General features: G+C 47.3%; 2 protein-coding genes across 16 annotated transcripts in view; one reads left to right on the top strand and one right to left on the bottom strand.

The window, feature by feature from the left end:
- CHID1 (chitinase domain containing 1) overlaps positions 1 to 5,721 on the bottom strand; it is a 138,898-nt gene extending 133,177 nt beyond the window's left edge. For 3 of the 12 annotated variants that reach the window (XR_014171073.1, XR_014171074.1, XM_081922440.1), the window contains exons 1-2: positions 5,571 to 5,720; positions 4,348 to 4,529 (exon numbers count right to left, since the gene is read on the bottom strand). Coding sequence is in view for 4 of the 12 variants with exons in the window: in XM_081922440.1 (XP_081778566.1) it covers positions 4,348 to 4,529; positions 5,571 to 5,583 (195 nt within the window). In the remaining 8 variants the exon portion in view is untranslated. Of the gene's footprint in view, positions 1 to 192; positions 339 to 983; positions 1,042 to 1,443; positions 1,585 to 4,347; positions 4,530 to 5,570 lie in introns of those variants that run through there. The other 9 variants (XR_014171075.1, XR_014171076.1, XR_014171077.1 and 6 more) reach the window with 6 other exon arrangements.
- Positions 5,722 to 9,825: 4,104 nt separating this feature from the next.
- The window catches only part of AP2A2 (adaptor related protein complex 2 subunit alpha 2), a 63,104-nt gene continuing 56,717 nt past the window's right edge, over positions 9,826 to 16,212 (top strand). For 2 of the 4 annotated variants that reach the window (XM_081922633.1, XM_081922632.1), the window contains exon 1: positions 9,826 to 10,028. In XM_081922633.1, coding sequence (XP_081778759.1) covers positions 9,962 to 10,028 — 67 coding nt within the window. In that variant the 5' untranslated portion in view covers positions 9,826 to 9,961. The remainder of the gene's footprint in view (positions 10,029 to 16,212) is intronic. The other 2 variants (XM_081922635.1, XM_081922634.1) reach the window with 1 other exon arrangement.

Below are 16,212 nucleotides of genomic sequence, written 5' to 3'. Positions count from 1 at the left end.
AATAGTCGAACCCAGGAGCAATCCATGAAGCTGCATGATGGAAGTTCAAGGAGAGACAAAAGTACGTCACACAGAGCATGGTTAAACTATGGCATTTGTGCCCACTAGGTATAGTGAAAGATCTCAACCGCTTTAAAACAGGGTTGGACAAATTCAAGAAAGCTATCAAGTTGTGATAGCTGTGTGCATTACCTCCAGGACCAGAAGCAGTACAGGTATACCACTAGATACCTGCTGCTGGGAATCACCAAGCGAGTTGCCAGCCTCCCACAGGCATCGGATAGCCGCCCACTCTTAGAACGGATTGTCCAACTAGACAGGCCTTTGGCCTGATCCAGCAACAGGGCTCTGTTTATTTCATTACTTCAGTAATTTTGAGCAGGGCTGGCCCAAGACACTTTGGCACCTGAGATGGACTCCCAAATGGTCCCCTGCTCCCCACCATGGAGGATGGGATGAGGGAAGATTTACATGGAGAATGGGAAGAGGGGTGGCAGCCGCTTCATCTGGCCTCATGGGGAGGGGGCTGATTGCCCGTCCCAAGCTGAAGGGGTGGCAGCTGCTACAGAAGAGCGAACGTGGCTTGTGAACTGGGAGTGCATACGTGGAACTCAACCGACACAAAGCCTATCAGGAAGGGAGAAAGTGTCGGATGCCGACGAGGGTGCAGAGAGAATAAATGGAGATGAAACGCGACAGGAAGGACGCAGGCGTCCGCAGTCCACTCCCGACCCCCCGCCCGTCTTAAATAAGGCGGCCGCCCGCGGAAAGCCAGACGGAATTGCACCCGAATTACAAAGCAGCCCAGGGATCTTCCTTCCCGCATTTCGCCTCTTTAGCGCAGGAGCCCGAAGCGGCTCGCTCCCCGCCCCGCGCTCGCTTAATCAGAGGCGCGTGACAGCTGCCCCAAAGACTCCAGGGCAAGGGGAAGAGCGCGGGGCGGGCGGGGGGCGCGCAGGCTGCCTCTCGGTCTCCCCTCCCACCTTGTCAGTGACTCGCGCTCGTGCCCTCGTTTTCCCTCTGCAAACCGGATCTGCTTCAACTCGGAAGTGAAAACTGCGGCTCAGGAGCGGCGTGGCGCACGCCTTTTAAAGGAGCCGCCTTGGCGCTTCTTCCCTCACAAGGCGAGAAATGAGAGAGGCAGGGGCGCCCTGAGCCCCGTTTGGAGTTGCGGGCGGCAATCTTGTGCGCGCGAAACTCATTGAAACAAGCAGGACTACTCCCGAGTCAGGGACAGGGAGCATAGAGTTATGCCTCGTGCAGATAATCGCGCGGTCAAACATCACAATCACAAACTTCCCTTTCTTCCTTGGATATTTAGGACTGCAAAGCAAGGGAGCGCACGAGCCCGTTTCCCTGTTTCCTCGGACGTAAAGTCCAGGTAGGAAACACACACCCGAAAAACATTGAAGCCTTATTGAACCTCTGGCGGGGTACACCAACCTTCTCCAACCTGGCGCCCTCCACGTCGTGCTTGGTATTACAACTCACAGCCGGCTGGGGCTGATGGGAGTTGTAGTCGGAAACATCTGGAGGGTGCCAGCTTGGGAAAGGCTGGCATGGGAAATGCAGATCAGACTCGGTATAAGGAAGCTTGCTGCGTTGTCAAGCAGGTCTTGCCCATTTTCGCGGGGTTTCCTTCCAAATTAGAGAACATCCCAAAGGCATCTCTTAAAGAGCCATGTTCGAACATGGCGGTTTCTGATTGATTTCCACAAGCGCTACTGGACTTTATTTCCCCTGAATCCAAGAATGTTGACCTTTACTCGGAAGTAACTAAGTGGGCTTCCTCCCAACCAAGCAGCACAGATTTACTGCCTTGATGTTTATCTGGGTAGAGAATCAAATATAAATGGACAGAATTTTCTTCCTTTTAAGAACTGCGTGAGCTTTTTTTTTATTTTCTCTCGTTTTGCCTTGCTGTAGTAGTTATTGTAGTGGGAGGTTAAAATAAAACTTCCCATGCAGAAATTTCATTTGTACACAAGTATTCAAAGGTAGGGTATCCTTGTTTCATAATCTGAACATAAACATGGAAGTCTATTATCTCTTTTGCCTGCACCATAAATGCAGATTTCTGCATACATCTTACCCTGGGCTGGGTTTATTCCACACAAGTACAGAAGTGAAACAGAATGTGGTTCCTAAGAATGTCAAGCTTCCTATTTTCATTTTAAAGGAGGTTTCTAGCTATTATGTAGCAAACAAAGCTAGACAATAAATTCCTAAAGAAATCTCAGAAAAGGAGGAGTGGTTGAATCAGATTTTTAACAGGCACAAAGTGGGGGTTTGTGTCCAGTGCAGCTGTGCAGAAGTTAAGTGAATTATGCAATAAAATAAAATGATTTGTGCTGAATTTTTAACTTTACATTAAGCTCGGAGTATTCACAGTTCTGATTCATGTTTCATGGCTGGCTGCTTAATTGTTGCAGAAACAATATATTTTGTCAACACTTAGACCAAAATATTTTGTACCTGAGAAAATGCAATGCTTGGCAGTGTTAGATTGCCACTTACTTCCAATAGGACTAATTCTGAGTAGACTGGTTAGAATTGTGCTGTTACCTACTAATAATAGTAGTTTTTTAAACTATGGTGTGATATAAGTACAGGAAATCTCCCTTTTTTTAGCAGAGATATCAGATAATGCAGCCTAAGATCTTTCAGGACATTAATCACAGGGCGGGGCATATAATAGTCTGCAAAAACCCTAAATAAAACCATACAGAGAACGAAGCAAAATTGTCACAGGGTATCATTGCAACAACTGCCTCCCATTTTCTCCCTCCCACCACTCTGCTATATATGAATACTTCCTCTTACCCAAACAGCATTGCTGGGACACTCTGTTCCCTGGAATGGTAGGAACAGTTCCTCTCACGCAGGGCCGGCACCCAGTCCACTGCAATTGCTGACCAAACACTTTGCCTTGCAGGATTACAGTCCCAGCACAGAAGAAGCTACTCTTGCACATACACAGTTCAGGTACAATCCCCAAGGTCTCAATCACTGTAGTCAGGTGCTTACTTTCAGCTCACATCTCCTCACCTGTTCAAGGACTTTGTGCTACAGCTGCTGCCTATTGCTCATTTGTTCTATAGGCTACTCTCCCACAGATATACAATCTTCTCCCACACTCTGTTCCATGCAGGCCAGGAGACAGGCCCATCTTGTCACCAGCAAGGTGTGTGGTGGCTTTTAATGGGTAGGGAACACATGGGTGTAGCCAGGATTTTTGTTAGGAGGGGGCAGGACTTCTGTTTTGGGGGGCAGAACCGACATGATTGCTCAGTTAAGTATTTCTATTGTTTTACTTGATGGGGGGCAGCTGCTCCCACTTGTCTACGCCCATGGTAGGAGAGGAGATATATATATGCAATTTACCCTTCCAGGTGCTCATGTGTGAGACTTTAAAAATCCCATCCTTGGTAGCAAAATTAGGAATTAGGCTCCAAAGTCTCCTTTGGTGCAAGTCCAGCTAACCATGTAAGCTGGCTTCCTGCCTCCTACCCTGCTTAACAAAGAATAAGGCAACAACTTGTAAAGTAAGTTTAAAAATAAAATGTAATTACATTATAATAAAGCATTGGTTCACAGCAAAGGCTGCATTCAATGCTTGTCAAAGGACAAGAGGGACAGGAAGTACTATCTGCTCCTTCCTCTTTAGGCGAGGAGAAATTACATCACACAGAGCCAACTCTACCAACTGTATCTCTATGGTTTGAATATCTGCCTGTCAGTAATGCAGCTCTGGGGCATTACTCCCTTCTCATGCTAACTAGCAATAATATGCATTTGTTAGGTTTAGTTGCTAATCTCCCATACTATGGCAATCACACAGGGTCCCCGTTTAACGGTCTATTGATCCCTGTGCCACAACTGTGCTCACTTCCCGACTGCCACCAACCAGTTACTCTCTGGTAAAACACTGAGTCCAGTCAGCTGTTAAAAGTGAACCAAAAAACCCCCAAATTTATTTTGCAAACATTAACAAGTTTATGGTTTCTCAGATAATATTCCTGTCAGTATCTTAACTTTAGTTTCTTTACCAACCTATACCTTCTGGCTGATTATCTCAACTGTTTGACTGACTCCTCTTAACAAATTCTCTCACTTTCTCCCACCAGACTAGCCCAACCCACAGACTTATCTTCTCTGTCTCTTCTAACTCCAGACTGTCTTCTCAACAACTCTAACTCACTCAAAACCCACTGTGCTTAAACCTTATACACAGTTAACTCTGCCCCCCCCCCCGGGCTCCCATTGGTTAGTCATTTTACAATTAGTTAACCCTTTCACTATGAACCCAGTGTGATGTCACACACATAGGGCAAATGCCACACATACCATGTTCAGGATGCTGCTGGTTGTTCCTCTTTGAGCTGCCAACCTACTTGCTCTTGTATCCTTGCTAGCTTCTTGATAGACAGACAGCTTATGCATACAACAGGTGATGGGATTCTTCACATAGAACTGGAGCTTGTTCTTCTGCTGTCCATTGGGCAGTTGTCCAAGGCACAGGAGCCCTACTGGTGTGACAAGTTGGGAACCTTATGTGTTTTGTTTCCCGTTCCCTCTTTTAATATTTCCACCCCATACACTGGCCTGATTTTGCTGCCTGTATTGTATCTTAAGTGGTAAGTGCCAGTATATATTTAGGGATCCCTTTGTCTCCTTTTAGCTAGCCTCAGCGTGGAACTCTAAGGATGGCAGGGTACTTAATGCTATCACGGCTCAGGGCCTGTGAGCACCTTCACTCTTACCTTACTCAGGTTCTGTGTACTTCAAGGGGTCTTGAACCTATGGCCCACCAAATATTGTCTGCCTCTGACACCCATCAGCCCCTGCCAGCATAGCCAATGACCAGGGATTATGAGAACTGTGGTCCAAAAACATCTGGAGGGCCACAGGTTCAACACCATTGGTGCAATGGTTACCAAGATTGTTGAGATACATGAAGATATCCACCCTTGAGATAAATTCTTCTCTTGCAGAGAAGGTGCATGTTCCTGGCATTCAAAAAGCAACCATAGCCCTGTTTAGTGGAGAGAGGGCATAGCCCATGCATACCAGCCAATGTTCCTGTGCATGCTGTGCACACATGCTCCACTTCCAACCTTCTTGGGTTCAGTGGGATGGTCTGAAGGGGAATCTTAAGGATATTTGGGAACATTTGCTTACAAACTGCCCTGTGAGAGGCAACACTGAGATTAAGATGGAGACTGACAACCAGTGCTACCTCCCTGGACTGGATGCAAGTAAGAAGGCAGGTAGGTGGGGGCTGACCGAATGATCAGAATGATCTTGGTGGGGCAGTGCCCCATTTGTCCTAAAGGACCAACCTCAACTGGACTTCTGCCTATGTTCATCTATGGGATAATGCATGCGATAATACAGCTTGCCAGGGGAGAAAAGTGGAGATGGTGTGAGGAATTACACATTTCCATGTTCTAGATCATGTACAGCTTATTTCTCAGAAGCCTTTGCATTTCCCTCATTCTTTACAGTCTCTGTGCTTCTCCTCTTTAGTCCTGAAGAGCAGAACTTAAAATTAAAACAAACAAACCCACCTGTAGACATCATTGTCCCCTTTTTCAGCAAGATTGTTTTGCCTTCAGCAAGGCTTTTCCCTCCCTTACTGGCCAGTCTCTCTTCATTAGGCAAGTTGTATCAGCAGCACATCCCAGTGCTTAGTCTTCACAACTAGTATCAGAGGAATACAGAGGCCAGTCTGCTTTCATCAGGTGGGCTGCATCAGCAGAAGGTCACAATGGCCAGTTTTCAGGCCAGCAGTGTCATTATGAGATCACAATGGTCAGTCTTCAGGCCAGCAACATCATCACTTAGGACACAGTGGCCTGTCTGCCAGGCTTCCCTCAGGTGGGGACATAGGCGCCGACTCCATGGGGCTTGAGGGGGCCCGAGCCCCCTCAAAAATTCGTTTGGGGGGGCTCTGCCCCCCAATAATCTCCGGCGCCCCTCCAGCAGAGCGCCATCGCCGCCCCTCCCCCAGCCCAAAATGCACAGGGAGGGGCGGGCTGCATGCCTCCTGCCCTCCCTCCCGAGCAAAAGCTCCACCCAATTTCCTTTGGAGCTGATTAATAGGCGCAGCACGCTCTCCCCTATTCGCTCACGAGGAGGCGGCGCCACTTTATTTGCATATTCATGAGCTTATTTATTATTCATGAGCTTTCCCGGGCCCCCCCAATATTTTTTATAAGTCCGCGTCCCTGGGTGGGGAGCATCAGCACAAGGTCCTAACAGCCAGTCTCCTTTCTTCAGACTTAATGCTGTGGTCCCTGAAGCAAGCACCCATAGTAATAACATGTGGAAATGTTACTCTCACATTCACACATTGTGGTTGGGGGAAAAAAGGACCAGATGGGCACAGTTTCTTTGTCAATTAAGTGGGTATATACATGAGCATGTGGGCACAGTTTCTTTCTCTTACCAATATGATCAACCACAGTCTATAGAGCACAACAGCTACCAGTTTCTCATATTGAAATGGACAGCTGAGTGTGGATGTAGCAGTTTGAGAGACAGTGTGGTGTAGTGGTTAAGAGCGGTAGTCTTGTAATCTGGTGTCTCCGCTCCTCCACATGCAGCTGCTGGGTGACCTTGGGCTAGTCACACTTCTCTGAAGTCTCTCAGCCTCACTCACCTCACAGAGTGTTTGTTGTGGGGGAGGGAGGGAAAGGAGAATGTTAGCCGCTTTGAGACTCCTTAGGGTAGTGGTAAAGCGGGATATCAAATCCTCCAAACTCTTCTTTGTAGGACCCCGTGCTCCTCTAGACATTGCTTGACTCCAACTCCCATCATCCCTGACGACAGGGCTGGAGCTCATGGGAGCTAGAGTCCCAACAACATCTGGACAATCACAGATTCCACCACCCCTGAGATTATAGAAAGCAAAGGGTTGAATAGCACCTGGAGGCAGAGGCAGAAAGCAAGGTATGATACACAAGTACATAGGAGGACTTCATCTAACAGCAAGTATCTCGATGCTAGATTAAAAGAGAAAGACTTAATGACAGATGGTGGGCAGAGGAAGGGGAATCAAGAGGAGAGGTGAAGTTGGGAGCACGGTGTGTGGACAGAACAACAACAACAACAACAACAACAATTTATTATTTATACCCCGCCCATCTGGCTGTGTTTCCCCAGCCACTCTGGATGGCTTCCAACAGAACATTAAAATACAATAACCTATTAAACATAAAAAGCTTCCCTAAACAGGGCTGCCTTCAGATGTCTTCTAAAAGTTTGGTAGTTATTTTTCTCTTTGACATCTGGTGGGAGGGCGTTCCACAGGGCAGGTGCCACTACCGAGAAGGCCCTCTGCCTGGTTCCCTGTAACTTGGCTTCTCGTAGCGAGGGAATCGCCAGAAGGCCCTCAGCACTGGACCTCAGTGTCTGGGCAGAATGATGGAGGTGGAGACGCTCCTTCAGGTATACTGGACCGAGGCCGTTTAGGGCTTTAAAGGTCAGCACCAACACTTTGAATTGTGCTCGGAAACATACTGGGAGCCAGTGTAGGTCTTTCAAGACCGGTGTTATATGGTTTCAGCGGCCGCTCCCAGTCACCAGTCTAGCTGACCGCATTCTGGATTAGTTGTAGTTTCCGGGTCACCTTCAAAGTTAGCCCCACATAGAGCTCATTGCAGTAGTCCAAGCGGGAGATAACCAGAGCATGCACCACTCTGCCGAGACAGTCTGCGGGCAGGTAGGCTCTCAGCCTGCTTATCAGATGGAGCTGATAAACAGCTACCCTGGACACAGAATTTACTTGCGCCTCCATGGACAGCTGTGAGCCCAGAATGACTCCCAGGCTGCACACCTGGTCCTTCAGGGGCACAGTTACCCCATTCAGGACCAGGGAGTCCTCCACACCTGCCCGCCTCCTGTCCCCCAAAAATAGTACTTCTGTCTTGTCAGGATTCAACCTCAATCTGTTAACCGCCACCATCCTCCAACAGAAGTAGTGATGTTCACCCTGGGCATGGCAGCTCCTTGCTCAGAATCACAGGGCAACTCACAGAAGACCAGCAATGGAAAATAAATGTTCATGAACAACAGTAGCTAGGGAAAGGGGGGAAACCAGAGATGCAGAAAAGCAAGCCAGCAAACTGGAAGAAGGAGAACATTAAAATGTAACATTTTAAAAAATGGCAATAAAAGTAAAAACAGCACCCAAGTAAAAGTAAGGCCTTCGATAGGGGCCTCATTGAGGAAGGAAACACAGCAGGAGGAAATTAAGAGACACTGAAGAGAGGAAATGGGCATCATGCCCTCTCCACACAGAATTAGCAGCTGACAATATCCAAGCAAGGCTGTAATTGTTTTTACAGTCAGGGCCGTCTCTACCTGGGGGTGCACGGGGTGCGGGGCACCCGGGTGCTGAATTCTGGGAGGCGCCAGGTGTCCACTCCTGAAGCCACCTAGGCTCTTAACCGCGCCTGGTGGTTGATCGCGGTCAATTGCTGGGTCATTTCCGTTCTCTTTTGCAGAAAAGTTGCAGAATCAATGTACTGTATTCTGTGGCACCCCCTAGTGGTATCTTTCATTTTCGCATGATTACAAAAACTGAAGATGGAGCTATCGCTGCCGCTTTTTATTTTTTCATGTTAGCAGTTTTTGCTTTTTCCCTCCTTAAAACCTCAACAACTTTGACGTGCCTCCCCAATTTGGGGGCAGTGGGTGGACCTTTGCACCCCAGTGGTGCATTTGCTAAAGATGGCCCTGTTTACAGTGGCCCTACCCTAAACAGTTTGGGTATTTTCAGTAAGTGGTATCACCATCAAACGAAGCTCACAGGGTCTACCTAATGTGTTTGCAATTATCATTCATTCATTCATTAATTCTAGTTTTCCTTTCAGTCTCATAGCAGTGTAGGAAATAAAAGTTGTTGAGCTTTTTTTCGAAAATCAATGTTGTTGTAAATAGGATATTGTGGGGTACAAGCTTCTGCTTGGGAGGGCAGAACCTCTGATAACTGAGTACTTTCAATGCTTTTCAATAATATTTGTAGGTGTGGGGCAGCGCTGATTTATATATCTGAAAAGTATAAATAAATTTATTTTTTTAAAAAATCGCTTTGGTCAATGCAATACTAAAATGGAAGTGACCAATTTTGTTTTAGTTATGCATTAATTAAAACAAAACACTTCTCTTATTGCTAAGACTCAGCCTTTCCTCTGTTGTGCAATGACTTACACACTAGTCCCAAATGCTCTGAATATTTGCCCATTGACCCCAAGATATCTAAGGGCAATTTCAGATGTCGGTTTGACAGTTTGTCTGCTGAATGCCAGTAAAAAGCTAAGAGCTTATCTTTCTCCTGCCTGCTACATCTCTCACGTGGGTGTATTATAAGCCTGTTGAACTCAAGTGGCCTTACTTCTGAGTAGGCATATATAGGATTGCACTGTAAGACGCCCCTTCTCTCACTTTCCTGGGAGTAAGTCCCGTTGGACTCAGTAAGACTTCTGAGTAGAAATACTTGAACACGCGTTTGCTTTTTAAAAAAATTGTGGGTCTGACTTTTGAGTAGACATGCGTGAGACTGCGCCCGCGTCAGTAACCCGAGAGCCAACGCCTACGTGCGGCATCTTTCCATCCTACGCAAGCTAATTTTGGGGGAAATCCTGCCCCCCCCCGGGATTTCCACGGGGCCCTTTCTGCCTGAGGCTGCGCTGAGCCCCGCGGCCCCCTTCGCCCATTCCTTCCTCCGCACACGAGGTGGCGCTTCGAGGCCCCGTCTGGCAGCCGTCGGGCTGGGCTGGGAGGCGACGGAGCCGAAGCGCCGCGCTTGCGCTCAGGAGCAGCGGCGGCGGCGGCGTGGGCGGAGAGGCGGCTTCAGAGGCTAAAGGTCCTCAGAGCGAGTAGCGGCGGTGGCAGCAGCAGCAGCAGTAGGAGCAGCAGCAGCAGCGGCCGCGGGAGCCTTCGCTTTGTCGCCAAGATGCCGGCTGTGTCGAAGGGGGACGGGATGCGCGGGCTGGCCGTCTTCATCTCCGACATCAGGAACTGTAAGCGCGGCAGCCCCGGACGAGGAGGAACTGGGGGGGGGGGGTCCCCCGTTGCGCTGGTAGTGGGGAGAGGAAAGGGAGGTCACTTGGGCAGGGGCCGTTAGCTATGGGGAGAAGCGGGGGGTGGGGAGGTATCTGGGGGGCCGGGGCTGCCTCTGTCGGGCGGGGCTCCCGGGGGACTCCCCGGCTCGCCCGAGTCTTGCAGTGACTTGCGGTTCCTTTTCCTAGGAAAGGGCTCCTCGGCTCAGTATTGCGGAAGGGGGGGGGGGAGCGGCGTCCCTTCTCCGTAGGGCTGGGGCGGCGTGAACTCGGATTCCTCCAGCAAGGAGGGGCCCTGTTTACAAGGCTTGCGGACGTGTGTGTGTGGAGGGGTGGGGGGAGATGAGGGCATGCCTGTCAGACAGGGTTGCATTGGGATCCTTTGCAGAAGAGAGTGAAGGGGCTGGTTTGCATGTGATAGCCTGGCTGTTCAGGATGGGGGGAGGAATTGTGGGGGGTCAAGATCCTGGATCCCCTTCTCCCTTAAAATGATCTGGTTGGCTGGCTGGTTGGCTCGCACGCTTACGGAAATCCCTAGTTGTCGTTTCTGAAATAGCCTTAGAGCTATGGTGGTGCTAATCCTGTATATTTTGATTTGGAAATCTGGGCTGGGCTGAATCAGTCTCGCCGGTCGGCTGCCTTTATAAAAGGTGTGGAGAGCCAGGCTATGTGCCAGTTCACATCCTGAAAAATGGGTCCCAAGGAAAGGCGCAAATGGTTCCTAATTTGGGTGGGGAGGAAGCATGAGAGGCGAGGAAAGAAATGCACTGGGACCAGTAGGATGGAGGTAAACATGAGTATTGGAAGCGGAAAAAGGCAGCTGGTGCAGGAAAGGAAGTATCCCCCCCCCCCCTCCTGGGAAGTCTGTGTATGAACCAGGAAACTTACTCCAGTATTATGAATATGCCTGTTAGTGGTGTCTTGTGTGCAGGAAAGCACAAAGCAGTAGGGCAGGTACAGTAAGAGAAGCTTTGGCTTCTCTAGTTCCAGCTCTTGTCAAAAATGTGGGTTTTAAAAAAGCCGTCTCCCTAAAAATGGCCACTAGCACCACACGCTAGAATCTCTTGCTTTTTAAATCACTTACAATATGTATGTGCTGAAAACATGTACTGAATAGCTTTCACTGGCCTACTGAAATGTGATCCATTTTACAATAACCAAATGTAGCTGAGTTGGCCTGCCCCCAAACACATTTGTTGCCTAAATGACTGTTTTAATTCCAAAACAATAACAGTTGGAATGGCACAGGCTGAATTGCATGCATTTAGAAGGCAAGTTAGTTCAATTGGTACAGTTTCTGTGTCTAGATAAGCCTGCAGTCATCTGAGGTTTTTGCAAATTCCCTGCTGCGTCCTAATCTTCTTTTGGCAGTGTGGCCACTGTCTTCAGGAGATACTTAAGAGCAAAGCTGGAGAGGCCTGTCTAAACTGGTGAACTGGCCAGTGTTAATCTTAAGAACAGTTTCAAGAATACTAATGGCCTTGTGTAGGTATGCCAGCACACACTCCACAGATACAGTATTTCCAACTTTGAGGAGAAAATTCTGAATGTTGCCTTTCAGAGATTACTGATGCTGCACAAATATGTGTATAAATATTATTGTTACTAGAAAGAAGTTACCTGGCTCCAGGTAAAGATAAAGGTAAAGGGACCCCTGACCATTAGGTCTAGTCGTGACCGACTCTGGGGTTGCGGCGCTCATCTCGCTTTATTGGCCAAGGGAGCCGGCGTACAGCTTCCAGGTCATGTGGCCAGCATGACTAAGCCGCTTCTGGCGAACCAGAGCAGCGCACAGAAACACCGTTTACCTTCCCGACGGAACGGTACCTATTTGTCTACTTGCACTTTGACATGCTTTCAAACTGCTAGGTTGGCAGGAGCAGGGATCAAGCAACGGGAGCTCACCCCGTAGTGGGGATTCAAACTGCCAAGCTTCTGATTGGCAGGTCCTAGGCTCTGTGGTTTAATCCACAGTGCCACCCGCATCCAGGTACCTTAGAGTTATCTTTTAGTAACCTGGACAAAAAGGGATGATTTGATTCCTAGGGTGCTTCAAGAGAAGGCAGTTCCTCCATTAACCTAAGGCCAAATCAGGATGTACAACATGAAGTATCTCAAAGTTGTAGTACTTCTAGCACAGGAGTGTCACATAATGATGCCTAGCTATGTACTACTAGTTGATTTATTATTATTAGGGCAGTTCACAAGATTAAAAAGTAAATAAATCCTTGTATTCCACTTACATTAGCTGTTGCTGTAACAGAGTTTGCCACAGCTTCCATTTGACTGTGGGTATTAGGTACACTGAATCAACATACCCATCACCTGCAGAAAATAAAAATACTAATGTTGCTGTGGGAAATCACTGTTCAAAAGTGACCTATTAGTCACTGAGCATATTGATGTTGGTTATGCTCTAGTGCTAGAGTACAATTGAGAGCTATTGCCCAAATACCCAGTTTGAAGAAGCTTGTCTGCCCAGCCTGATACACAGCTTAGCTGCATTTTCATTTGTCAGTGCAGTTCTTGTTATACCTATTTGGAAGAAATTCCTCTTGACCTGCAGATGTAATAGACATAGTAGGACTTCAGTGAAACTTCCTTGTATATTTTGTGTGTATGTGTTGAGAAAATTGTCTCTTATCCTGCATACTAAGTGGAAATATATTGAGCTATTGGAATAAAATTATCAAAATGCTTATGTTGCCAACATGAATTCTTCATGTATAGTAGTCCCCCACCCCTGAGGGGGATTACTTGAAGAAATGTTTCATAACATAAAGCTCATCTTCTGGGATCCATGTCCTGTGTTCTGTATTTTGACAGGCAGAGGAGAAGAGGCAGTGTTGAGTCAGACCACTGGATCGGCATTAAATTTTGACTTTATGCAGATCTGATGGTCTGACTCACCACTGCCTGTCAAATTGCAGCAGCAGGACATGAATCCAATATGATTAGCTCAACTGTAAGATTCCTTCATGCCCCAAACATATAAAAATAAAAGCTTAGAGGTTTATAGTAACCCAATCCTTTAAGCAGAACATTTAAAATGCACATTTCAGATACTTAATGCCAGGGGAGGGAAAGTGTCAAATTGGTTGTGTCTCCCATCTTCTGTATTGATTTAAAATATCCTTTAGATCACAACAAAAATCACACTGCACCTATGTGATGGGAAACAGTAAAAATAATAACCTGCAGTGATTGTAAACTGGGAGAGGACAATTTTTTGTGGGCTTTTATTTTTAAATACAGTGGTACCTCGGGTTAAGAACTAATTCGTTCTTGAGGTCTGTTCTTAACCGGAAACTGTTCTTAACCTGAAGCACCACTTTAGCTAATGGGGCCTCCCGCTGCCGCTGCGCTGCCGCTGCACGATTTCTGTTCTCATCCTGAAGCAAAGTTCTTAACCCGAGGTACTATTTCTGGGTTAGCAGAGTCTGTAACCTGAAGCGTCTGTAACCCGAACATCTGAACATACCGTATTTTTCGCTCTATAGGGCGCACCGGACCATAGGGCGCACCTAAGGTGTTTTTTTTGGGGGGGGGGGATTTAAAGAAAAAAAATATTTCCCCCACTGAGCCCCAAAGAGGAAAGAAGCCAAGACAGCGAGTGGGATGGATCCCGCTCGCTGTCTTGGCTTCGTTTCTAGCCGCGGGGCTGGTGCGGGGGAAGCCCAAGCTTCCCCCGACCCCAGCCCCCAGTACGGTCTGGGACCGGTGGCAAGGTTGCGCGCAACCTTGCCTTCGCTCCCGGAGCTTGCTACTATCTGCAAGCCTTCTGAGCCCGGCGAAACCCGGGGTGCGCGGCGCAGCGTTCCCTGGGCTTCGGGCTGCAAGCACCTATACCTTTCTCCTACTGAACCTGGTTCTTCATTTCTGTTCCTGCTCGTCAACTTCAATAGCTATATTGTAATCCACTCATTCCTGAAGTTCCTGAGGCCCTGCTCCAAGCACCCCTTCTAAATGGAACTGCTACAGGAGAGGACATTCTTGGTAGTGATGCCCTGGTTTTATATCTGCCTCCCCAGAGGGATTCACCTGGTGCTATCTTGATGGTCTTCTCAATGCTAGGTCAAGGCCTTTTTATCCACAGAGTCTTTTCCTCTGGAAAGGATACTTGTAATTGATGTGCAGCATGTTCCAAGCTCTTGCTTCATGCCTTTGTGGAATATGTAACCAATATACTAAGTCAAATATCTCTATTAAATCTAGATGTTATTAATGATATTAAAAATGTGTAATATGCTGAGGCTTGCGATTAATGCTGCAGTCCAATGTGGTGATGGGCATAATATAAAAGAGGGGGGAAATGTGTGTCTTAAACAGAAAACGGCTTTTTCTTGTGTTGCTTTGACTTTCAGTTCAGCTAATTTCAGCAACACGGATGGGTTTTGCATGCGGAAAACAAACCACTCCATGTACTCAGTGATGTGTTTATATAATCAAGGATTTGGTGGCTGACGTCCTGAAATGATATCCCCTGTTGATCAAGACACACAATTAATTCCACATTGTTCCATACACACTTCTTTGTCACTGTGGGCACCTTCTGCACACCATAATTAAGCACTTCCAGCTGACTGCAGAGAAGGCTGGCAATGCTTGTTTGTAACATCTGAGGCTCTGCTGTGTCTGTGGCGAATTCTGAATTATCTTCCTGCCTTTTTACCTGGCATACCAGGGTAACTATTGCTTATAGACATCTATCATAGGGCACAAGTGATGGTTAGAGGAGGAGCTGAAGGCAGCTTTATAGCTTATGGATACTATAGGAAGCACCAGTGTTTCCAGCTTTGGGTGGTATAAACTATTGGGAACTAATCATTTTACACCTGTCTTGGGCCTCTGATTATCCCTAAAAGGGTAGGTAAAGTAACCTTGTTGTTAAAACTTGACAGCATTACCTTGCCTTTCTGTTAATGGTGCTCGTACAGAGTGGGGCAGCAGTTGTTCTCAGTAGGAAGTCTGGGAATATTCCAAAGAAACCTTATTCAGAACCCAGCTTTTTCTCTAAACACTGTAGTACCTGAAGTTGCAGCACTCACTAGGCACCACTGCTTAGGATGTCCTCCCTTAGAGAGTTCTCTGTAAGGCTCCCATGATGCATTGGCAGGTCCAATCCAGCTTTTGTGAGTAATTGGTGAAAATTGATAAAGGATTAGAATAATATGCACTGATCTCCCACTCCCTACAAGAACTCTGGTAGGTACATTCTGGGCCAGTTGACTTTTTCCAGGTTGGCCTTAAGTAGCCCTACACAGATTGCATCTTGGTAATCTGCACCAAAGGGCACAGATGTCTGGGCCTAGGTCCAACCTCTCCAAATCAGAGCACAGTTGGCAAATCGGCTGAAGTTGTAAAATGTATGTTTGACACTCTGATTTCTGTCTGTTCCTGCTTTGCCCACAGTGTTTCTGAATGTTGAGTATGGGAAGAGAAAGCTGTATGGTTTTATCTGCCTGTCAAGTGAAAGAGGCATGCCTCTGCAAAACCTCTTTGTTGAAGCGCTCTACCCTTGTGGTCCATGCAAATAAGAGAGTAGCACAGGAATAACTTCGCTGATGTGCTGTTGGTTAAAGTGCGTCTTCCTCAAAGTTGCTTCCATCTGAGGAAGAGAGGGGAACTAGCCCCATTGTCTATTGTGTGTGTGTGGGGGGGGGGAGAGAGAGAGTCTCTTCCTTTAAATTCCTGGGAGTTTACCTTAGACCTCACCTGGAAAAACAATATAACTCAGGTGGTTAGGAAGGCCCAACAGAGACTCCATTTTCTCAGGGTCCTGCGAAAGAACAATGTTAAACAACAATTGATGACCTCCTTCTACTGGTCCACAATAGAAAGTGTCCTCTCATATTGTATCACAGTGTGGTACGTTGGCTTGACAGCCATGGACAGAAAGTCTTTACAGAGGGTGGTGAACACAGCACTTGATATCATGGGCTGTTCCCTGAGCCCACTAGATGACATCGCAAGAGATCATTGCCTTAGGAGAGCGAGAAAAATTCTCAGGGATGATTCACACCCAGGCCAGCACCTCTTTAATCTTCTACCCTTGCACAGGAGATAAAGAAGTATAATCAGTCATACCAACAGGCTAAAAAACAGTTTCTATCCATGGGCTCTTAGGCTGCTGAACGGAAAATAA

The sequence above is a fragment of the Podarcis melisellensis genome, assembly GCF_964234715.1.
Source record: "Podarcis melisellensis genome assembly, chromosome: 1".
In the NCBI taxonomy this organism is placed as follows: Eukaryota; Metazoa; Chordata; class Lepidosauria; order Squamata; family Lacertidae; genus Podarcis; species Podarcis melisellensis.
The sequence above is the reverse complement of the archived record's forward strand: the minus strand, read 5'-3'. Positions and strand labels throughout refer to the sequence as shown.